The sequence below is a fragment of the Erpetoichthys calabaricus genome, chromosome 4 (assembly GCF_900747795.2).
Source record: "Erpetoichthys calabaricus chromosome 4, fErpCal1.3, whole genome shotgun sequence".
Taxonomy (NCBI): Eukaryota; Metazoa; Chordata; class Cladistia; order Polypteriformes; family Polypteridae; genus Erpetoichthys; species Erpetoichthys calabaricus.
In genome coordinates this window covers 259,548,176-259,573,432 of record NC_041397.2, presented here as the reverse complement: position 1 = coordinate 259,573,432, position 25,257 = coordinate 259,548,176, and the positions used below count along the sequence as shown (strand labels likewise).

The window sequence follows — 25,257 nt, the reverse complement described above, 5'->3', positions numbered from 1 at the left end:
ATATATATATATATAATATACTGTGTGTGTATATATATATATATATACTGTGTGTGTATATATATATATATATATATATATATAATATATATATATATATATATATATATATATATATATATATATATATATATATATATATACTGTGTGTGTATATATATATATATACTGTATGTATACATATCTACTTATTGGCTCCTGTATTTAGGATATGGCAGGTTGGATAATGGATGGATGGACATTTGTATGCATAGCCCCATTTGCCCGTTTTCGTTTTTTTTTCTTTCTTCAGTAATATTTCAGCAAACCCGGAGCTTGTCAGTTCAAATCCTGGTACTGACACCACTGTGTGACCCTGAGGAAGTCACTTCACCTGCCTGTGCTGCAAAAAACAAAAGTAATGTAACAAATTGTACCTCAGATGTTGTAAGTTGGTGGAATAAAGGCATAAGTAAAATAGATAAATATGTATTATACACATAGGAACTATTCATTTATTTTCAGTTAAGTCATCTGCAGCAAACTTTTATAAATGAGGGTTTCTGATTTTTAGATAGTGCAAACTGTTTCTTCTTCATTGACGTTTTCTCTTGGAGAGCTTTTTTCATTTCATTGAAAATGAAAGCAGCAGCTGCCAAAATATGTAGCTTTCTTATTAATTTTTCAACATTGTGTAAAATAAATGTATAAAGTAACATAAAAGGTTTAAATACTGGTTATTCTTTTACACTAAAATATTACTACAGAGATACAAAAAAAGTAAAATGGATATGTTCTTTTTCTTTAAGGAGATTAAATATTACTCAAGAAAGAAAAAAAAAATTAAACAGCCAAATGGGGCTATGCATACGAACTTAAAAGGTTTAAATAAAACAGAAATATATATTTTATTTTTACTTGGTTAACTTGTGGAGGGTGTATCCTGTAGCAAAGCCCTAACTTTTTTCGTGAAAGCCCGTTTCAGTCAATAAGTCTTATGTGTGTGTTTATGTATGTGTGTATATATATGTAGATATGTATATATATATGTATATGTATATAAATGTTTGTGTGTGTGTATATTATATATATAATATATATATATATATATATATATATATAAAAGACAGCAACACTTATAACAATGACAACACAATTACATTGACAATCATGTTACGTTATTTTTAAAATGTTTCCTTTTTTTTTCATAACCTCTTTAACACACTAATTCTCCGCTGCGAAGCGCGGGTATTTTGCTAGTATATATATATATATATATATATATATATATATATATATATACACATAATATACACATACATATACACACATACATGCAGTTTCAATAACATAGAAATCAATATAAACATTAACATCATTATCATATGAGAATATGAAGTAATATATAAGAAGCACATTTCATATAAATATAAATTATTAAACAGTAAAATCTTCTTCTGTAATTTGCTACCGTGGCAATTTGTGTGTCTGTCCAGGATTTTAAATCACCTGTAGCTCGCAAACCGTTTCACCTATACACTTGAAATGTGGTACACATATAGTACGTCACGTCTACTATCCGCTTTATGGGTGATGATTGTATTACTCTTTTTATCTTTATTTTATTTTATTGTAGAATCAACTCCTATCTGCGCACACCAGGGTGGCCGTGGGCGGATGCTTATGGTGTATTCACTCCATGTTATCGTGCATTGCGCTGTCACTGGTATTTTGATAAAAGAATTTGAACAACATATAAGAAGCGTATAAATTATTAAACAGTAAAACATTAACATTTAAGAAGTAAAGTTAGATTAAGTACTACTGCAGTGCCTTCGGGTATACCTCATTTTTTGTTTGCCCATTACATGCTTAAATGTATACATTTTTTGGTGTACCTACCCGAGAACACGCGACATATAACCGAGCGTGGGAGAAGCATGGATTTTAAACACGCGTTGAGTTCATCTGCTGGTCTCCCTCGTGGAATAACTGGTAATGTTTGACTAAAATCTACAGCGAGTAAAACGACATTACCTCCTATTTTTTTTTTTTTACTATCTCTGAGATCTTGCTTTTTTCGGTTCAAGGCTTCATAAGCTCTTTTATGTTGTATGGTGTACTTATCCCAAACCATCATCTTTGAATGTTGCAAGACTTTCGCCTTGTATGTAGATCGGGGTAATTACATTCATTGCATTCCTAGTCTGAATCACAATCTGATTGTAGGGGTGGTTACCTGGCACTGTAGGGTTGCCACCCGTCCTTTAAAATATGGAATCGTGCCGCATTTGAGAATGAAATTGCGCGTCCCGTTTTGAATCAATACTGGACGGGATTTGTCCCGTATTTTTTTTATCATTTTTTTTAAAGCAGCGTCTCATGCAAATCATCCCACACGCATTTTATGAAGATGCCTCCTTTCCTACTTTTGATTGGGTAATACTTGATGTCATCGTTAGTTTGATTGGTCTTTTTAACTGTCCAGTGAGGAGGGCGTGTCTTTTAAGTAGAGTCTGCAAAGTGTTGGCACTGAGATGTGGCGTCAGCGCCAGAGTTGAAGCCCCTAACGTTGCGGTCAGCAAGTCGGCTAACATCCGCCATGTGCCGTCTTTCAGTTGCGAGAAGCAGATCATAGAATGGTTGAAACTGTTGCCCCTAACGTTGCGCCACGGCGTGTGGTTCGTTTATACCTCGTGTCTTCTCATTAAACTTTTATCTCGCGAATATGTTATTGCAATCCGCAGCGGGAGCGTTTCTATAAACTTAATTTAAACTTACGTTTTACACCGTGCTTTGTTTCCCTTATGAACATGCTTGAATGCTTCACTCGCTCCCTTCTCAATTGTTTAATTAATTTTTTGCTCTTCGCTGTTTGCGGCTCTTCCTTCATTTCCCCCTACTTCGTTCTTTTATCTCGCGAATATGTTATTGCAATCCTTCACGGGAGCGTTTCAATAAACTGATTGAAAATAGTTTTGCATTTACCTTTTTAGTAAAAGGCGAGCTTTTAAGCCTGAGAAATCACCCCGTAAATGCACACGTTTAATTGCACATGTGTTAATATGTATGCTTACACAGTATTAAAAGACAGTCAAAAATTAACGTCATTTACCTTCGTTTCCGCGTTTGACTCGTGCTGTAAATCTCTTCCTTGTTTTTAGTTCACGTGATTACGTAGGAGGCGTGATGACGCAATACGTGACTCCGCCTCCTCCATTACAGTGTATGAACAAAAAATATGTTCCAGTTATGACCATTACGCGTAGAATTTCGAAATGAAACCTGCCTAACTTTTGTAAGTAAGCTGTAAGGAATGAGCCTGCCAAATTTCAGCCTTCCACCTACACGGGAAGTTCGAGAATTAGTGATGAGTGAGTCAGTCAGTCAGTCAGTCAGTCAATCAGTCAGTCAGTGAGTCAGTGAGGGCTTTGCCTTTTATTAATATGTATAGATATCACCTTCATGATGAAATGCATTAGAGTATGTATGTTACATTTTACAGGTAAATCGTTAATTTCGTTTAAATAATGAGTAATTACACACAAAGGGGTGACACAGTGGCGGAGCGGTAGCACTGCTGTCTCGCAGGGAATCACATCGCTGGTATTCCCTACCTGGAGTTCACATGTTTTCCTGCTGGGTTTTCACAGTGAGCTCCGGTTTCCATCCAAAGATATGCAGATTTGGTGACACTAAAATGACGCTAATGTATGTGAGTGGTTGTATTCACCTTGCGACAAGCTGATGCCCCATCTAAGGATTGTTTCAGCGTCGTACCCAATGCTTGCTAGAATGGACACATCCCTGGATTGATAGATTTAATCATTAAACATCCTTTTCAGAGATATTGCGGTAAGGTGTCATCGGAATTTAATGGGTGTTCCAGGCAATTCACAACACAGCGAAACCGAACCTGTTCTCACTGTGATAATATCTCGCACTGCCGCCTGGTGGATTCCTCCAGATTTACTTAAAGTACGCGTGCAAATATACTGTAAACAGTACAACACTTGCGTAGCCGGAGTTACCGCTGGAGCATGTGTTGTGTCACGTGAAGTATAAACCCGGCCTAAGACTCCCTACATCATTATTAATATTTTTTTACTTGCTGGTTGAGACTGCAAAGCATGAAGTGCTTATGACAATGTCGCTTGGATCCCATTTTAGCACCCAGCTGGTGTCCTGCACTACAAACGTACTGTGACGCGTCTTGCTGCTGCATGGACAGCTCTGAGGAATGAGAAGCAGGGCTGTGATGAAGCCCAGAGGAAAACACTTTTTGTGAGAGTACAGGATGCAGCAGTAGAAAGAGCTGAGCTATTAGAGTAAGATTGTGCTTTTGCTCCAGGCAGGCTCTGTAGTTTAAACTTAAGCATTTACTTGTCAGTAGTAGACTGAAAACAGGATGGTGATGCTGATACTTCCTTTTTATATGATGCAGCTGCTTGGGATTTTGATGTTTTTTGTTTTTTTTAAATAGTTGGTTTGTTCTTGGCTTTAGCTGCTGCTGTAGCCATTACCATATTAGTAAAGCATAAAAATGCAAGTACAGTATTATATATTCAAATATTTATTTATTTTTAATTTGAATATTCAATCATTATTTTTTGTCTAATTTGATGGAACTAGTAAACAATGTCAGCTTTTCGATGCTGAGCAATGGCTTGCAAATTCCTGTCCGCCCCGATTAGCCAGTTTGGGTATGATATGTACTCACTAGAAGGGCACCAAAAAATCAGATAATCAGCTATTTGGTTCTTCGTGAATCTACAGATATTTACAGTATGGGCATTTTATATGAAAGAGTATTTTTATCAAAATTACGAAAAGGTTGAGCGTGGAAGTGAGGTGAAAAAACAGATATGCAAAATACTATAGCTTTTCATGGCACATCTGGAGTACCTCGATGACAAAATTAGTGAGGGTAAAATAAACAACCATTCTTTTAGAAAGTAGTGTCAGCTTTGGCCTTAGAGTAAGACTGTTATTATATAAGTTTGACTTACATTTGAATAGCAATGTTCAACACAACAGCTCTGTTGGTCAGACACGCTGCATAACATATATAATAAATTGCAGCCTCTGTAGTTTGCCAATTGCATTGTTTGAAATTGCGAATTCAATTTGAAATCAGTTAATCATTCAGCCCTGGATGAAATAGACTTTGCTGTAAATTAGTTTTTTTAACATTAGTTATATAGAAAATTGGCCAGGATCCAAAAACAAAACAAAATTGCTAAAACGGAGTTCATTCGTTCTAATGGAATTTGATCTGTATATGTTTATATAATGTATAAATGCCAAATTGACAATAAATTTACAATACTAAACGTAACTAAAAAGATATTTAAATCTTACATTAATTTATTCCAAAACAATCTTTAATTTGCAAACTACTGAAAGTGAAAAATTTATTTTCTTTGTTTTAGCTGTAGTAAATATGACTAAGTATTTACCAATGCATGCTTCTGCCAAGGCAATTGTCACTTCCAGTTCTTGCCTGTGAGTAATATTTTAATATTTACATGTGTACTGCTGTGAGAAATTTTGGAGCTACTAGTTTATATTGCTTATTTGTTAAGCTGTGTGCATACATTATAATGCAGAAGGTATTGTTTTTTTTTCTCCTATGTTGTTAATATTGAAGACAACTATGTCCTGCCAAAGTGCCACTAGTAGTAATTTGGTGATTACTGATGTCCGGTCATTATTTGCTGAGAAAAATCCAGGACCACGGTAAGAATTTAAAACAAAAATATGTTTGTTACAAGTAACATTAATGATTTTAAAGAGTTTTGTTTGTTTTACCAGATGGCAGTCATTTCTACTTTATAAGTTAAAGTGACTTGTTTAGTTTAACTTTTTTGGGCAGGAGAATATGCTCAAACATTGTCCTATTGCATTTTAATATCAATCATATTTCTTGTTTATTGTATTGGCACTAATTGTGAATTTTATTGGTCAAAGGAGCAACCTCATGAAATAAATGTAATCAACTATTTAAGTCAGTTCTGTATTTACATGATAGGAACTGTATTTAAAATGGAATTTCATTTTTCTTGCAAAGTAAATAGCATAATTTATAAATGTGAAATGCATGTGTTAGGGTTGTGATGTATAGATGTATAACCATCACAAAATGCCAATTTTACAATGTTTGTATTTCATGACAAAAGATAAATACTGTACGAGACAAACCTCACAGTCTTTTTTTAATGTAACTTCATCACAGAGTCGAAAGCTTTTGAAATCAGGACATTCTCTTCAACAAAGCCTGTTTTAGAGTTTATAAAATAATATCTGTTTGAAATTTGAAGGTCTCCAGGGTGCCTTTTTTAAACAAAGTATTTCATGCACTGTACACTTAAGTAGTAGGATAGATTGTTAACAGATGTTTGCAGTTTCCTATGTGCTGCATATTTTGTGTACATGCAGAAAAGCTGTTATTTTCCAGGCTTTGGTTTTGAGTTGGCTGCTTTAATTAGAATATTTAACGCTAGAATTACCAGAGCCAACGAAAAAACTCGTAAATCCGGCCCACCTTAAATCCCTTCGCACCTCTCCATCAGCATCTTTTGTCTTCTAAATGTGTCGATAAGCCGAAGCAGCAAGCAGCCTGCTATACCATGCCCCACCGCCTCAGAATGGGCAAGAAGTTCTCCCAGTTCCTGCCTTGATTGATTATCTGGGAGTGAGCTACCCAGAATTGTAAGGGGAAATAATTTGATGTGTGTTTTTGGATCTACAGTACAACAATCTGTGTAAACACATCGTTAAAACAGAAACGTTTTTCATGTTCTAGTAATAAATAACAAAATGTAGACACAAACTATATAATGTGTGAAGGCTGATGGCCAAATATCAAATAAACACTTTCAGAAAAGGTGCAAGTACAATATGACAGCTTCCGTGGTACAGCGGCTAGAACTGATGACTTATAAACCTAAGGTCATGAGTTCGAAACCATCTCCCTCACAAAATTACCGTTTTGAGTAGTGAGCTGCTCTTAATGTTGATATTATATAATAAAAACATACATTTGATTTGTGTCTGTAACAGCCAGTGTAAATTTATAGTACTTGTAAAAGTTAGCGTTTATTTTCACTTTTATTTTCTAAGTCACGATCACGATACAACAACCACCCATCTACCAACCCCCCACCAGATCTGACACGGATACTTTTTATCTGAAACTGGGAATAACTGTAAATGTGAGTGGTGTTTTGAGACAATGGAACTGGAAATTCTGTGATCTGGATGGATAAAAGCTGACACACAGACGCTGGTGAATCTGCCTTCTTCATATCTCACTGTCACTTGAATTTTTTTTTATTCAGTTTTATTGAGTGTTTCTGCTCACACTGAATTAGTATGCACCTTATGGTCCATGATGTCAAAGCCGCACTGACAAAAATAAAAAACACAGAGACATAGGTATATATGATATTTGGAATTATTAATTTTACTACCTGTATAGTACATATCAGAAAACATTGCATCACGGATGCAACATTATTCATATTATTCGTATTCATTTGCACATCTTCTTGCGCTTATAATCAGTGACTGCGTTTTTTTTTTTTTTTTCAATCTTGCCCATGCAGTCTTCACATTTTGGTGAACGGTGCTGTTTCTTATGTACTCCAGGACATGCAGAGAAAAGAATAGTACAGAGAGGTCAGTTCCGCGCTATATGCAATCATCAGATTCAAATGTTAACAGTTCACACACACCCAAGGACTGTCCTTTCTATATTTATGACATGTGCATGTCCACCTGTTGCAATGTACACACTTCTCTGTGTGCTGTGTTACTATTACACTGAAGGGGCTGGGGAAACGGCAGTCTTGGAACAGAAGCTTGTCGATGTTGCATCCTCTTTTGTTTTATCCATCATCTTTCCTTGTAAGAGGCAACAACAAAGTTCCTCTGCAAGGTGAGCCATGAACACTCTTCTTTTCTCAGTGGCCCCCGTGCATGCCTTGTACAGTACATGTGCGTTGATCACCGCCAGGTCAAGCTTGTTATAGTACAAGCAACCGGCCACCTGCATGCTCCTTCTTGCACTGAATAAGCTCAAGCCTTCTGGTGCACGGTGTCAACGCAGCACTGGAAAAAAAGAGACAAATAGATGCAACATTTTGAAGAAAATATTTTATGACTTGAATAGTACCAATCAGAAAGCATCATCACACTAATGCAATATTATTTGAAAATGAACCTCGTCAGATTGGGTGTGAATTTCCACTGCTGCTGTTAGATATAGTCAGATCAGAAATGGGGGGGGGGGAGAGAGCATCAACGTGACTGAGAGAATAAAACTGAAAGAAAGCTAACTTTTACAAATACCATACATTTACAGCTGATCTGACGCTGTTCGTTTTCAAATAATATTGCATTGGTGTGATGATGTTTTCTGATTGCTACTATTCAGGTCATAAAATGATTTCTTCAAAATGTCACATATATTGTCTCTTTCTTAAAGGTGTGTAATAGAAACCACAGTATAGAGAGAAGTGTGTACATTGCAACAGGTACACATGTCGTAAATGTAGATATGACAGTCCTTGCGTGTTTGTGAACTGTTAACGATTGAATTTGATGATTGCATATAGCGCTGAACTGACCTCTCTGAACTATTCTTTCCTCTGCATGTCCTGGAGTACAAAAGAAACACCACCATACAGCAACATATGGGGACTGGCAAGATCAGGGGGGGAAAAAGAACACGCGTTCACAGATTACAACCGCAAGATGTTATGCGAATGAATATGAATAATGTTGCATCCGTGCCACAGTGTTTTCCGAAATGTACTATTCAGGTCACAAAATGAATAATTCCAAATATCATATATACCTATGTCTCTGTGTTTTTTATTTTTGTCAGTGCGGCTTTGACATCATGGGCCATAAGGTGCATACTGATTCAGTGTGAGCAGGAACACACAATAAAACTGAATAATAAAAAAAATCAAGTGACGGTGAGATGCGAAGAAGGCAGATTCACCAGCGTTTGTGTGTCAGCTTTTATCTCTCCAAATCAGAGAATGTCTAGTTCCATTGTCTCAAAACACCACTCACATTTACAGTTATTCCCAGTTTCAAATAAAAACTAATAGCGTCAGATCCCCCTGTGGGAGTTGGCAGGTGGCGGTAGGATGTATCGTGATCGTGACTAAGAGAATAAAAGAGAAAAAAAAAAACCTCTAAATTTTACAAGTACTATATATGTACACCGGCTGTTACAGACGCAAACCAAATGTATGTGTTCACAGTATAATATTAACAATAAGAGCAGTTCACTACTGAAAGGAAAATACAGGAGGCAGTCAAAATCGAACCTGGGGACTCTTGATTATAAGTCAGCAATTCTTACCGCTACCCCACGGAAGCTGTTGTATCATTCTTGAACCTTTTGTGAAAGTGTTTATTTGGACTTCAAGCTTCACACATTATATAGTTTGTGCCTACATTTTGTCATTTATTACTAAAATTTGAAAAACGTTTGTTTTAACATTGTGTTTACACAGATTATTGTACAAACGGGACACACATGAAATGTATGTGTTCCAAATAACGATCTATTATTTCCACTCTAAAACTCCAGCACTTCACTCCCAGATCATCAAGGCATGAGCTGGGAGCACTTTGTGCACGTTCTGCAGTGGTGGGGGGAAGGAATAGCAGGCTGCTTGCTGCTTGTCTTGATTGGCACATTTACAGGACAAAAGACGCTGACGAAGAAGTGCGAAGGGATTTAAGTTGGTCTAGATTTGAGTTTTTTTGTAGGCTTTGGTAATTCTAGTGTTAAAGTTATAGCTAAAGAAGCAGTGAAAGATTCAAAATTCACTGTTCGCAGAAGACCATAATAAAAAGACTGCAAGAAACTAGGTATTTTTATTAGCATGCAACGTTGTTATTTAGTTACAAAGAAAGGACATATGAAAAGACTTGGAAATTTTAGCTTTTTGCGGGAGCTTGAGAAGTAACAACGAAGTAAAATACACTCAAAATTACAAAAAGCAGAAAACGTCTGACATTGCTAAAGGTAAGAGGGAAGTCACGGTGACACTGCTTTTAGGTATAACAGAGCGGGGTGGTGGCTCTGAGGCTAATGATCTGTGCTGGTATCCAGAAGTTTGCCGATTCGAATCCCTGTCACTGCCAAAAGAGATCCTACTCTGCTGGGCCCTTGAGCAAGTCCCTTAACCTGTAACTGCTCCAGGGGCGCTGTACAATGGCCGACCCTGCGCTCTGACCCCAAGAGGTATGTGAAAACTAACAAATTCCTAATACAAGAAATTGCATAAGGCGAAATAAAGAGCAAAAAAAAAAAAACCCGGCAGCAATTCATAAGACACTTCTGTTGAATAATTTGTTGGCTAAAATTATTCAATGATTGTGGGTCACATAGAGGATATACTGCATTGTTCTTAATGGCAATCAGTTTTGTCTTCATTTTCTTCTCTGCTGTTCACTCCAGCGGGTAGAGAGAACACTCTATACCTGCATCCGTCTTCTTAATTAGCTTGTTGATTCAATGAGCCTCTCTTGATGTGATGTTAGCAGCCCAGCATGCCACAGCATAGAAAATTGCACTAGCCATATTAAACAAACAGTCTCCTAGGGAAAAAGATTCTGCTGTTCCATTTTGTGTATAGTTCCTGTGTGTTACTGGACAAGTCCAGCCTATGATTGATGTGGACCCGTTTCCTTGCTGACCAGGCTACATAGCCTGTAATCAATACCAGGAAGTAAAAGGTGATTCAGTACGTTGCAAACAAATTCGAAGAAGAACCAGAAGAGTTTGAGTTGTGTTTTACAGGTGAAGAAAGATAAAACTTTCAGATTTGTTGAAAGAGAAATGCCACAAATACTTGATGACTTAGAGATTCATATCTATTTCTGGAATTGGCTCACTGGTTATTTTCTGTTATTTGGCAATCAATTTCATGTATATTTAACTATGAATTTGGTCGAAGAATAAAGAGTTCAGTTTAAAAGTTTATTTGGTACTCTAATTTTGTTCTCATTTAGACCATTCAGTAGTGACTAAATAGATTTTCGTTTTTTTCTTTTCATCGGGCAATTTTCAGAGAACTAGTACCGGTTTGCTTATAACTCAGTCAATTGATGTTTTTTAGAATAAAGTTTTGTGCATCTTCTGAAGAATACAATTTTTTTTTTTAGAAACCATTCAACGATATCGAAGGTTTGTTTTAAAAAGTCTCTACAGTGGCATGCAAAAATTTGGACACCCTTGCTTAAAATGTATGTTATTGTAAATACTTAAGTGAGCAGAAGGTGAACTTGTCACCAACACACAAAGTTAAAGATTAATATTTTAAGCTAGATAACATTTTTATTTCCATCATTCACAGATACAAAATACCAAAAAAAAATGAAAATTGCCTGAAGCAATTGTTTGGGCACCTGACATGGTCAGTAGTTAGTAGCACGCTCTTTTAAATGCTTTTTGTAGCCAGCTTAGAATCTTTCAGTTTTTACTTGGGATATTTTCAGCCATTTGTGCTTGCAAAAGATTTCTAATTCTGCAAAATTCTTGGTCCGTCTTGCATGCACTGCTCTTTTGAGATCTGTCCACAGATTCTTAATGATGTGTTTTGGTCAGGGGACTATGAGGGGCCATGGTAAAACCGTCAGCTTGCACCTCTTGAGGTATTATTATAGATTTTGAGGTGTGTTTCTGATCATTATCTAGTGGTAGCACCCGTCCTGTTTTTAACTTCATCTTTTTTACATATGGTGTGATGTTTGCTTCCAGAATTTGATGGTATATATTTGAAACCATTCTTCCCTCACCTAATGACATGTTCCCTGTGCCAATGAGTACAACACAAGCCCAAAGCATGATCGATCGACAACCATGCTTAATAGTTGCGGAGACGTTCTTTTCCAGGAATTCAGCACCCTTTTTTCTCCAAACATCCCTTTGCACATTGTGGCCAAAAAGTTCTATTTTCACTTCAGTCTACAGGACTTGTTTCCAAAATGCATCATTCTTCTTTAGATGTTCATTTGCAAACTTCAGCTGCTGAATTGTGTGGCTAGGAGACAGCAAAGGTTTTCTTCTGCTGACTCTACCAAGAAGGTCATATTTGTTCAGGAGTCACTACAAGTAGAACAGTGCACCACCACTCCAGAGTCTGAATGTCTTTTGCAGTCAGATGGGGTTTTTTATTTGCCTTTCCAACAATCCAGAGAGCAGTTCTTTCAGAAAGCTTTCTTAGTCTTCCAGACCTCAGCTTGACCTCCTGTTAACTTTAATGTTCCTGTTAACTGCCGTTTCTTAAAAACATTACAAACTGAAGAAACGGCTACCTGAAAATGCTTTGCTATCTTCCTGTAGTCTTCTCCTGCTTTCTGAGCATCAATTATTTTATTTTTCAGAGTGCTAGGCAGCTGCTTAGAGGAGCCCATGGCTGTTGATTTTTATGGTGCTCCATTCCTTTATTTTCACTGTACAAAACAAAAACATATTTAACTTTATGCTTTTGGTGATCAGTTCATCTGCTCACTTAACTGTTCATAGTAACAGACATTTTAAGCAAGGATGCCCAAACTCTTGCTTGCCACTGTAAAGTAATCTGCATCCACCATGAATCTCCACAATTTGTATTTGACACCCCTGTTCTGATGTGTAAGAGTAATTTCTGTGTAGTTTATGTTGTAGTTAAGTTAATCTTTCAAACTTTTTTTCTGATGTCATTGTGTATCCTAACATATTTTTATGTGTACAGGATAAAGAGGACATTACAGACTAATTTAAGTAGACCAGATGTGAAGAAGTTAAAACTGAATGAAGTTCAAAGGGATTTAAAAGATGCTGAAGATCCTGATATCTTAATTGTTGAAACTAAAAGTTCTCCAAGACCATCAACTAAGGCAGACATTACAAGTGTAAAAGTAGAGCACAATGACAGCCTAGAAAATAGTGATATGTGCATGGAGTACACTGATGGCACTGTAGATAAAAGTGCTACCAGCATGCCACTGCAAGAACAGCATAAATCAATAACGACTCAAACTGAACAAAAACGGGTCTTATTTATGAAACCTGAGGCAGGTCCTTATGAAATGAAAAATGCAAAAGAAGATGAATGGAAGAAAGAAAATGGCATTTTTGATAGTTTACAGGAACAGGAGAAAAGTATAGAAACACAGCCTAAGACTGCATCACAAGAATTACTCAACTACCAGAAGAAAGTTGCTGATTTGGAGCAGCAGATTATTGAACTTAAAGAAAAGTGTGTAAAGAAGGAACATATTAATCAGTTAGTTCAAACAGACAGTATCACAGAATATAACTCATTATTAAAACTAAATCTGAATAATGACCAACCAGGAGAACATAGACCATCTTATGAAAAAATGTTAATAGAAATGGAAAAATTAAGAGAGAGATGCAAAGAGCTGGAAACAGTAAAGCAAGAGTGCAGAAAATGCAGATTGACAGAAAACAAAAGCTTCAGTTGTAAACTGGAAGACGGCCTTGCCATACAGCCTGACAACATCTTTAGAAAGCCTCATAGCTCTGATGAAGAGCTGGAAAAATACAAAGAAGAGGTAAGTGATATTGTGCCTAACATATTGTTTACTATTCAGAGTTCTACATTCAAATTCATATGTTTCTTATGAAAACCAACTGCATATCTCTTGATGTTGAATAATTTGCAGAATAAATTTCCACTAGTTCAAAATAAAGGTAGTTGCCATCTTTATCTGGTTTAATGTTCACGAAGTCTGACAGTTTCACATATTGTCTGCCATGAAGAAATATTTGCATAAGAAAATGGGGGGGGGGGGGGAGTTCAGTATGTACAGTTTTAAAAAAAATTAAACACTTTAGAGTTTGCAGTTGTAAACAAAACTAAATCAAATTTTCAACACAATTGGGAGGTGTGCATGAAAATAGTCAAAGTCGTGCATTTTCCTTCAAGTGCCCGTTAAGTATCAAGTATTTAGTATACAAAATTTTGCAACACATATATTGTTTTTTTGAATCTATATAGCCCTCTGTATGCTGTATTAGAAATGTAAGATCAATTTTGATATAACTTGTAAAGAAGATGAAAACAGTGTCTTGTATAGATACCTGTAGAAGTAGTAGCAGAGTGGTGAAAAGTTCCCAAATGAAACAGATCATTGACATCTTCCGACATTAGTGATTTATGTGACACTGGAAATGTGTACTGTAGAACTAGAGCCTGGGAAGATGACATAAGAAGCACAATCATTTTATAGCAAATTCCAAACTGGAGGGACTATCTCCTGAAAGGTGTATACTTTAACATTTCAGACTTTAGAGTAGTCCTTTGATGTTGCATTTTTGAAAACACTTGAGTAAGTATTGTTCCATTACAAAAGGCATTTGCTTGTCTTGTCTCCAGTCTTTGTTTGCTGCAAATTCATATGTTCAGGGAGGAAAAAAATCAATGTCAGACTATATAATTGCTAGATGATGTCTTAAATTCAGAAACAGAAACACGCTACCAGCCAAAGTATTTAAATTATTGTTGGTTTGTACCTTCAGTTCTGCTTATTTGAAATCATATTTCTTAACAGGGATATAATTAATTTACCATCGGTAGCCTCCTGAGCTTCACTGAAAGCACTGTCACTGTTTCTGGGTAAAAATTTAGGTCTGTTTAGACTTCATTAATTATACAGCAACTTGTATGTAATGACACGACAGTCAGCATCAAAGATGTATAGAATTCAGTGGTTGACAGTTGAATAGAGGCTTATCAGTTTGTTATATCATAAGTTTTGCATAACACTGGCCAATAGAGGTGGAAGAAATAGACAGCTATTCAAAAGAACAATTTTAAGGCCCATCTGTAGTTTGCTGCAAAGACTGAGAGTGAAGTTTTGGAATCTGACAACACTTAACACTGTTCAAAATTCAGAGATGCTATTTGTGGTGAAAATCTGCACAGAAGAGAGGGAGGGGGTAGCCTAAAAGAGTTCAAATTGAAATGGATGAAATAAGATCCTAGAGAATATTGTATTGAATATTGTAAGAACCCTTACTTCTGTAGTCTAAAAAACAGATGCATCACCTTGAAGCAGATCCTTAGCACAAGGTTAAAAAAACAACTGTTCCCCTTAGTCTGTACCCCAGCCCAATGAGAATCTCTGGTAGGTTGTTATGGAAACTTCAGAGGGGTGGAGCAGAGTGCCTAAATGGTATGCAGTTCAAGAGGACTTCAGGCTATTAGTGTGCATTTAATTAGTATGAGTAGATTACCTGACTGTCATGTAGGGTCTGAAAATCGACACATTTCACTTTTGAATATAAGTTTTGGGGTGGCACAGTGGTAGCGCTGCTGCCTCGCAGTAAGGAGACCTGGGTTCGCTTCCTGGGTCCTCCCTGGGTGGAGTTTGCATGTTCTCCCAGTGTTTGTGTGGGTTTCCTCTGGATGCTCCGGTTTCCTCCCACTGTCCAAAGACATGCAGGTTAGGCACACTGGCAATCCTAAATTGTCCCTAGTGTCTGCTTGGTGTGTGTGTGTGCCCTGTGGTGGGCTGGTGCCCTGCCTTGGGTTTGTTTCCTGCCTTGCGTCCCGTGTTGGCTGGGCTTGGCTCCAACAGACCCCCGTGACCCTGTGTTAGGATATAGCGGGTTGGATGATGAATGGATGGATGTAAGTTTTGGATTTTGTTGGGGAGTCTGAGTTTACTGCAAAGATATATTGGAAAAATGTATACATGTCACTTATAATTCACAACATTTGAAAATATGTAAAGGTTATTTTTTGCAAAGCACTGTAAATGGAACCCTCACAGGTAACACTGAGTGCATAAACTCAAATAATACTTTCTTTAATGCCTAAAATATTAAAGGAAGTAGTTATTTAGTTTTTTTTCTCAAATGCAGTGAGAAAGTTTTAGTATACAGATTTTAACAAACTTTGAATTAGTTGTATTTTCCTATTGAATTAATTTCACCAGTCTTTAGAGCATTTCCCAGAGTTTTGTGATTTTTTTCACTGGCTGTTAAAGTTGAGCAAGTCAATGTTTACACAAAATATTAATTTTTAATTTATTTTTCTTCTTTAAGGTATTATACCTTATTCAGAAATGTAAAAACTGTGGTTCTGTGGATCAAATTTGTGTTTGATGACCTAGGGCAAATAATGTTAGGTCCACTTTTGGATATTTGCAGTAACTGATTGCATTTTGGAACCAAATTCTACTTTTTGACTTTTCATTCCATCTTTGTGGTCGAGGCTCACAGCAAAAGAAGTTTGCCTGAAATTTGCATTGGATAACTGTGTGCAAAAAATCATGAATAAACTTTAAACTACTGTGGTAATTTTTGATTTTTGGGGGCTATATTCTCTCTCTCTTTTCTCACCTCATTGATCATGGGGCCCTTATATTCTGACCTGTCTCACTGAGGAAATGGAAAGAAAAATTCTTAGGGGCAATTGGGAACACTGCAGACATGTTTTGCCTCTTGGGATATATAGTTTATTTCCACCACTATCCCAAGAAGCTATGTGAAAAATGGCTAGGGTAAAAAAAGAAAATTAGGTATGTCAAAAGTAGGATTGCTATCAAAGAGATATGCATGTGTTAGAATTTACTTTAAGTATTGATGGTGGGTCATGGATAGTCCTGATGCCCTTTTTAGCATTATACGATAAACTGTACTAGGATATTATTGGAAAGTTCGTGTGTGCCTTTACAGAGATTTAAAAAGTAGTTTACAGTGTATACCCATAAAAGATACTCCTTAACATACACCAGACTTCAGTAAGGACCATTGCAAAGCAATAGCCCTTTCTTTCCCTACATTTGAACAATATTGAAAAGCTTTATTGTATTTGAAATGAAGAGGTCAACATATATGAATAGACCAAAGCATGTCAAGGAAAGATTGTATGTGAAGAAATTACTTTAAATGAGAACAAAATGTTGACCTACAGTATGTCAGAAGGTTCACTAATTTAATAAATGCATAAATGGAAGCCAATAATTTTGATTTTAATATATGGCTTATAATTTTGGTTATAAACATAAAATATATCCAAATGTCTGTATTTACTGTAATTTACACAGTAAAGAAAAAAATGGTAACCTTTTACACAGTAAAGTAAGTGCAGAAGTTGAGTATTAATGGAACAATTGGTACGGTCAATTGCTTAGATTAAGGATTTTTGTATTCTTGGAAGGGTAAATTGTATGAAAGTATTGAGGACAATTTTTAATCTATATTATTGTGTTATATGATGTACTTGTGAAGGCTGAAGTAATGTACAAACTTAATTTTGTACTTGCAAAGCCAAAGTCATGTTAAAGAAAAGTTTGCTTCAGTTGTAGAAATCTTCAGAGTTTAATTGCATACATTTACTATGCAGCTTGAAGCAGCACAGCAGGAAAATGCCAGAATCAGGTCTGAATGTGAAGTGCTGAGAAAACACGTGGAAAGCATGACATCTAGAGGCCTAACAGATATGGGAAGTGGCAGCTGCAGTACTGCCCCACCTGAAATGACATCTGAAAGTATGGAAGAAACTATAGGGTAAGAAATTAAATATTTTTGAATTAGTTGGTTTAAACTTAGGCTGCCAAAATTATTTTTTTTGAGCTTTTACAAGTGGTATCTATTCATACCCATTCTCATTGCTAGTACTTGTATCACTTACACTTTAAACTATGATTCCCATGTTTCTTTTCCTTGTGTCAGTTTACAGTATATTTCCTTTCATTCAGGTTCTCACCTGTACAAAAAACATCACAGAAAGCTTTCAACGTTTAGATTTATAGTTTGCATTATAACTCCTATTTAATCTGCTTTGCTTCTGGTTGAATTTGATCATAATTTTGTCTAAGAATTTGCTGGTTGGCATGAAACAATAAAAATGAACAGTAAAGATTCCACAGAACAGGCAATGAAAGATCACCAAGCTTTTTGCTCTTAAAAAAAAATAAATAAATAAATAAAGTCCTTTGTAACCATCAGTGCAATTTTTTCGGTTTTGGCGTCGTACATTCTATTCCAGGGAGACTATATTGTGTGCTGAAAGGATGCACACATGGCATTGTCAGGACCAGAAAAGTAATGTTTACAAACTCTAGTGCTTCACACTCTTAACTCTTTATAATCAACTATGTGACTTTTCTATACTAGTCCGTTAGTGTTCATCTTAGTAGAAAGATAAAAACCTGTCAATTCTGTTTTGATTTGAGTTTAATACATTGCAGAGTATCTAGGTAACTGTGGTACAGTCTCTACTGTCGACATTCTCATCCTTTTTAAATGTGTACAGTGTAAAAGTTAACCATGTTCAACAATTATGGATATCATTTCTAGGAAGGGTAAAGTTAAAGCACAGTGGTAGTAGACACAATCTATTTTGACAATTTGCTGTCATTACTTGTTGCTAGTTGCATCACAGCTGTATCACTTTCTTACTTTTAGTGTTGAGACAGGGGCTTGTGATATGACATGCAGAACGTAGGTCTGACAGTGATATACTACCTGACCATGTTTCTTCTAACACCAACCAATATCTATGATCATAGCGGCTCAGGAAATCCTTAGCAGCAGCCCACTTCAGAATACTTAGGTTTTGCTGCCTCTAGTTCTATGCTGAACTGTGGCTGTTGCTAACAGAAATAATAAATCAAAAGTAGCCAGCAGAGATGTAGCCAATCTAAATCAGACTACAATGTATAAGTAAAGCTTGTTGTAATATTGTAAGAATGACTTATTGTACATGTTATGTAAAACTGACTGATTTAGACCTGAATATTTGTAATGATTACAAGTGTTTGCTGTATTTCTTGAAAATTTTGTGTTTTTTGCTCTGTTTTCAAATTTTATATTAGACACGTAAATGAGATCAAGGTTTAAATCTCCTGATATAAAATGAGGATGTATAATGAACTAACCTCTCTGTTTCTAGGAGCAGATATTAATACTTTCTTGATACTTTGGTTTTTTTTTTTTTTTTGCAACAGGAGACTTAAAGCTCTTCGAATAAACGTTGGGAAGTTACTAGTTACTTATGTACCAGCACTTGACTTGGAACAAGTTAATTATGAAAGTGATGTTATTGACGAGATGTTGGATCAAATTTTGGATCAAGTGACCCTAACTAGTGTGTCGTAAACTTGATGGAACTTTTTAGTAGAAAGAAAACAATATTTTTATTGCTGACAGATTTTGTGATTTTTATATTCATTAGTAATTTTAACTATCGGAAAGGGAGACTGTCTTCATTACCTCAGTTTGCAGAAATTCTTTGAAAATGTAATTGAATGTAAATCTGTTTTAATTGCTTTGTAAATAACATGTTTGTTTTTAATTTTGAATGTTAAATGATTTTTGTTTTTATACTTATTCAGGGCTAGTTAAGTAAATGCTTTGAGGTATTTAAAGATTCATACCAAGGTACTACATGGTAACCAAGGACAGTTTATCGTAAGCCTTTTGGTTCATTGTAGACTTTTAAAGATGATTGTTTACAGCAGCAGTGAAGTGCAAAGTTATATTCTGCGAAAAACTAGTTCAGTTAATGGTCAAAGTAAGGAGCATAACGACACCTAATTTTGTGAACTTTTAATATACCACTTACATATTCACAAATATATGATGATTTGTTTCAGTTTCAGTAACAGTTTTATAGGTAACAGTAAGAAGATCTTACTGTAATGGTAGTTTGAAACTGCCAAAGAAAAGCCATTTTTATGATATATTTTTAATTTTGTTGTGAACAGGTATATGCTCTTTTTTAATATCATTGTATTTTTTAATCTACACAGATTACTGCAGAGCTGAGAATTTTTAAACAGATTTTTAAAATTCCTGTATGATTTAGATACTGTAGTGGAAAAAATGTAATGTCAACTTTTGTTTTCAAATTAGCATTTTAAGACTATGCTGTTAAAGTACACACATTGCTGATTTTATGGATTTCTGTAACAATCTAGCAGTGGAAATTAAATCAATATTTAAGTATTTTGTATTTTTATTAAGGAGCAGTTTTTAATACTACTGCGACAGCCAAGGGATGAGCATAAATATGATTGTGTGTTTCTTAATTTTATATGCCTTTTATAGTAAAAACAATAATGACCATTTATTACTTCATTCTGCAATCTAAGTGACAATATTTGCTTTTAGTGAATATGTGAATTGCAGACAAAAGTAAAACTAACAGAGAGCTTAAGTGACATATCATTAGAGGTAAAATATATGAGTATCTTTTTAAATAGAAGGAAAACTGTAAACATGTTATAAATATTTAAGCTATGCTAAAATTGTTGCTAAAGTAGTTTTTGCACTAATGCTTCATGACTTCTAACTTGGTACCATCTGAGACTGAGTAGTTACATTTCCTTAAAGGAGTCATAACATCTCTAACGTGTAGCATGGAGTATATGCACTTTCAGTTTTATTAATTAATTCCATTACTGAATCCACTTACTCTTTAGTTAATTTTATGGTCTCTATTAATCTGATTTTGCACAATTTACACCTTTAGTTTCCTTTTAGTCTAATGTAAATTACTTTAATTTATAAACAGATTTATTATACCCAGGCAAATCTTAATCTCTACAAACTTCAACCACTTGATGCAGTTTCCTTCCAGTATCCTCTACGTTTGTGGAATAACTAAGTGGTGTTATAGTAAGTAAGTGATGACATGGACAGTACATCATGCTCAAAGGAGAACATTGCAGTTTATTTTTATAAGCATTGCCTCATTTATTGACTGATTTGTGTCAGATTTTGTTTTGTTAGAATTTGCCCAAATAGATAAAAGCAGTTGACCTCCACAGCTTGTGACTTTGCCAGTATTCACGCTAACTAATACAAATTTTAAGTGATGTATTTTTAAAGTTCTTTAGCAGTGAAACCTATCATTTCTAAAAGTCTGATTGCTTTCCCTCTACTTATAGTACATTATTGTATTGAACTAGCCCACTAAAATGTTTTAAACAACTTAAAATAAAACTTCTCTACAATAAGATAATATGGAGACTGTAAACTTTTTACTCATATTTTTTTACACAGGCGTTTTGTACTATACATAAGAAACAGTTGGTGATAATTTTCTTTTTAATTTAAAAAGTTTAAACTTCAATTACATTTTTAAGCAGTACTTTTATACCACTTAAAATCTCTTCATTCTCTTAATATCAAATGATTATAATGTAATAAATATTTGTTGTGAGGTATTGTCAAAATTGTATTTGTCAAGATTTTAATTTTCCAAGGAGTTAGTCGAGATGCAGGATGTGACTGTTTTAAGTTTTAGTTGTCTCACAAAATTTATACTAAAGCTAATCTGTATGTGTGTGTATGTATGTGTGTGTATGTGTATATATATATATATATATATATATATATATATATATATATATATATATATAATATGGGGGGGTTTGGAGAAAGAAAATTTTTTTTTCAAATAAACATAATCATTGTTGTGTTTACTGTCTTCTTTCCAGGTTAACAAGCATTACATTGTTTATTTGGGGATATTTACATCCGTACTCATTTTGTTTAAAGAAAATGCTTTTATTCACACTAGTCTTCAGTCTAGGAAAACATTTAAGTTTGAAAGTTACAAAAGAAGCAGCCGTGCGCTTTATAGTGCTTCAAAATTTTAAGGGCAATATGTCCTAGCTGTATGTAATGTGATGCTGTTTCAGTGCTATTACAGTAACTTTTTTTCCTAAATCACTTTTTGCTTTTAAAAAGAAATACTGGAGTACAAAGCAACCCCCCACCAAATGTGGATATTGATTGATAGTGCACATATATAATATTTTTTTTTCCATGTGGAAGGAAGCACTTTAAATTCCGAAGAAAAGCTTAAGTCACAAGTTTCGTTAATGATTGCTTTTATTTCTCATTTAGTCTAATGTAGGTTTATCAAATTACACAATAACGGCAAATTAGCGATAATTAGCATTAGTGTGCAATACATGTCACCTCTCAGATTGTCTACCTTTTAAATGCAAAGTGAGACATTGGTCTCTTACTGGTGTTAATATTTATCACTGTTTTTGTACAAACTGAGTAGTAAGAGTGTTTGAGCAAGGTGAAAAGTCTGTATAAATTTAACTCCAGATAGCTTGAAAAGAGTTTGGCGGCATGATCAAGGGGAAAGTGCCATTAAAGTGGCATTCAGGTACATATTTTTTGCTTCCTCTATAATGGTGCTTTTATATAGGATGATCAGTAGGACTATACAAAAAACAGATATTCTACTTAATTGGCTTTAAATGGTCATCTATTTAATTTTCATTGTAAAGTACTAGTGACATCTCATTGTTGATTTTTTTTCCATTGAATATGGATTGATTCCCTTTTTTTCTTATATATAGATTTTTGTTTTAAATGTCCTCATTAATGCCAGATTTCCCCCTGGGGAAAAAATAAAGTTCACTCTATCATTTTTACAAAAGGTATTAGTGACTGGTTTTGTGGATTTTGATCAATCATACTGTGCTCAATAACGATTGCTTGGCACCCAATGCGCCACCCTGCCCGAAACGACCTAAGTCTTAAGTCTAATAATCATCTGACTATTAAACAATTGATCTTAAAGTATTATGCCATCCATTTCTTTATTTACAACTTGCTAATATATTTCCCAGGCTATTTTCAAACAATGTTGTAAATCCAGGAAAACAAGTAAATGTGTTATTTTTATTTCATGGTACATATGCATGCAATAAATTACAAAAAAAATTTAATGTTTAAGTTCCGATAAAGGATAAGCTGATAAATGAATCACCAAAGTATTTTTACAATATGAAAGAAATACATGGGTAAAAATATTTTCAGTTGCATTTTAGTCTGTGTTGTTCTTTTTCTTCTGTCTTTTGTTTGAATACTCCAGATAGACAGTGAGGAAATTTTTAAAATTGCATGTATATTTTAATTACAATATACATAAAATATTTTACTACTATTTTGCTTTAACCCCAACAAATATGAAATATTTTTTAATGTTTATTTAAATAAAGTGAAGTCTGAACACTGAATTTTGTGTATAGTAAATGCACGCAGTTTACGTTAGCAGTAAATTAGCCCCAAGTGGGAGAAGGCATGTGTGTGCCTTGCAGTGGTTGGTGCCTAGTGGTGCTGGGGTAGGCATAACCTCCTAACACCCTGAAATGGATTAAGCAGATTAGAAAAGAAATGACTGACTGGACGGCATTATTTTTAAAGTGGATATAGTCTCTTGCTAGATTTACAAACCGTTCATGCTAGCGTTGTCCTGGATTGTCCTTTGTTAATTATCTGTATTTTCATTTTACCTTCATTCATTTTTCACTTTTTTTTAATTTTGTGTATATTTTTCAAACATTACTGCAGATGTATCATTATGTATAGGTTTGGTAACTCCATTGTGACCACTGCATCCAGTGTAGACTGAAAAATTAAACAGTAGATGCAAACACTCTCTTGCTTTTCTTGTTTCTGCCACAAATGAATGTTATTGTATATTAAGTGTTATGTAAACAAATATGAAATTGCCTGCATGCCTACACCCAGGATTACAGATGTGTACAAACAGCAATACATAAGTCTTTATACACACATACTGTATTTTGTATATATTGACCGCATTGTTTAAAAATGTTTTATGTAATATGTGTAATATTTGAAAAGAGTCTTCATGTATATTTATTTTTGTCCTGTTCTTAATGGAACAATTTTTATATTAAAGCAGTAATCTAATATTCAAAAATATTTTTTCCAGCGGTTGTGGATTTGGCAAGATGTTACAGTATGGTATCATGGCTGTTAGTTTTATAAATGTGTTAATTTGTATTTGTACAGTGTCACTGTGTGCTTTTTCTGTGATTGCAATTGACTTTTACTGTGTTGCTCAATGAAAAAAAAACAATCTGTTTTGATATTTTAATTAAAGTATGTCTAACTGTGCATTTTACTAACTTCAAGTTTTATTCTTATTTAATTTCACCTTTAGGCTGCATTGGACAGTAAGACCAGTTGATTAGAAACATGGAATATGCTGTTGCTACTTGTAATGTGCCATTGATCATTCTTCACCAAAACTGTACATTATGACATTATGTTCAGTGGATCAAACAATTATTTAAATTTTGCTAAATCCTTCTGTGTGTTTAAAAAGTATCTGTATTTTTGGTGCTTAAGTTGCAGGTCTTCGTATTTCTTTTTGATTTTACCTTAATTCTTTGGCCATAGTCAACCATGTATCAAGTATTTTGTGTATGCTGATGATTTTTATGGTACTATTTTGAGATCCAGGTGGCACAGTGTCTCATTGCTGACACCTAGCAATTGTCTGTGTTGAGTTTGAATGGTCTCATTGGGTCTTTCTTCCAGGTTCTGCAATTTTCCTCTCAAATCTCCAAAGACATGCAGATTTAGGTGAATTGCTATTTCCAGACTGACGCAATATGATTGTGGGAGTGAGTTTGTGTCCTGTGATGGACTAGTTCCCTGTTCAAGTGTTTCTTGTTTTGCATCCATTGCTGCTGGGATAGACCCCCCTCCTGTGAACTGGAATAACCTCTCTATGAACTAAGTTTCTGAAAAAAGGCTGCCTGATATTTGCTAAAAAAAAAAAATCATCTTTCCACTTACGTCCGTCATGAATAGCACTGTCAAATGTACAATTGTAAAAATTGTGTGCAAAGAGGATTTTTTTTTTTTTTTTTTTTTTACAATTTCACTGTAAACATTTTCAGAATATCTAAAATTGAATAAAAGAATGAAAAACAAAATGATTACAGGAGCCATTTGAATGGCTTCAACACCACATGATTTATCCCCATTCGTTTGTATACATGACATAAGGAGAATTTTTAATTGACTGATTTTCAGGGAATTTACTCCTTGTAAAGATTGTTAAAGTTACTGTAAATACCCTATTGTTTGGGTTATAAGTGCTAGCCCACTTTTTGTAGCTCCCATCTAAGCATGTTTGTTTTATGTTCGCAACTTTATATAACATTTGCATGTCTGGTATCATTCTACATTAGAGTAAATATAAATTGGTAATTTGACGCATAGATGGATCAGAGATTGAAATTGAAGATTTGACACTTTTTTTGAGGCATACAGTTTGTTATGGTGTATGAAGTTAACCTGTATGAATGCTAATTAAAATAAGTGAGCAGTGAATGTTTTGAAAGTGACACATTCAGTCTAAATACGGTTAAGTGGATTTGAGAACATTACGGTGTTATTTTGAGAGTCTGCTGACAGCTCCTACCAACTACCCTTTCTTT

The 25,257-nt window shown here is 34.8% G+C and overlaps 1 protein-coding gene and 1 long non-coding RNA gene across 2 annotated transcripts in view; both read left to right on the top strand.

Moving 5' to 3' along the window:
- morc3a (MORC family CW-type zinc finger 3a) overlaps nucleotides 1-19,980 on the top strand; it is a 93,792-nt gene extending 73,812 nt beyond the window's left edge. Inside the window, exons 14-17 of the mRNA XM_051926291.1 lie at nucleotides 5,630-5,718; nucleotides 12,744-13,569; nucleotides 17,370-17,533; nucleotides 18,976-19,980. Coding sequence (XP_051782251.1) covers nucleotides 5,630-5,718; nucleotides 12,744-13,569; nucleotides 17,370-17,533; nucleotides 18,976-19,126 — 1,230 coding nt within the window. The 3' untranslated portion in view covers nucleotides 19,127-19,980. The remainder of the gene's footprint in view (nucleotides 1-5,629; nucleotides 5,719-12,743; nucleotides 13,570-17,369; nucleotides 17,534-18,975) is intronic.
- A 1,154-nt stretch (nucleotides 19,981-21,134) lies between these two features.
- LOC127527452 (uncharacterized) lies at nucleotides 21,135-23,930 on the top strand. Its single transcript, XR_007934755.1, has 2 exons — nucleotides 21,135-21,239; nucleotides 22,828-23,930. It is a non-coding gene; the product is annotated as an uncharacterized LOC127527452 (long non-coding RNA).
- The last annotated feature ends 1,327 nt before the right edge of the window (nucleotides 23,931-25,257 follow it).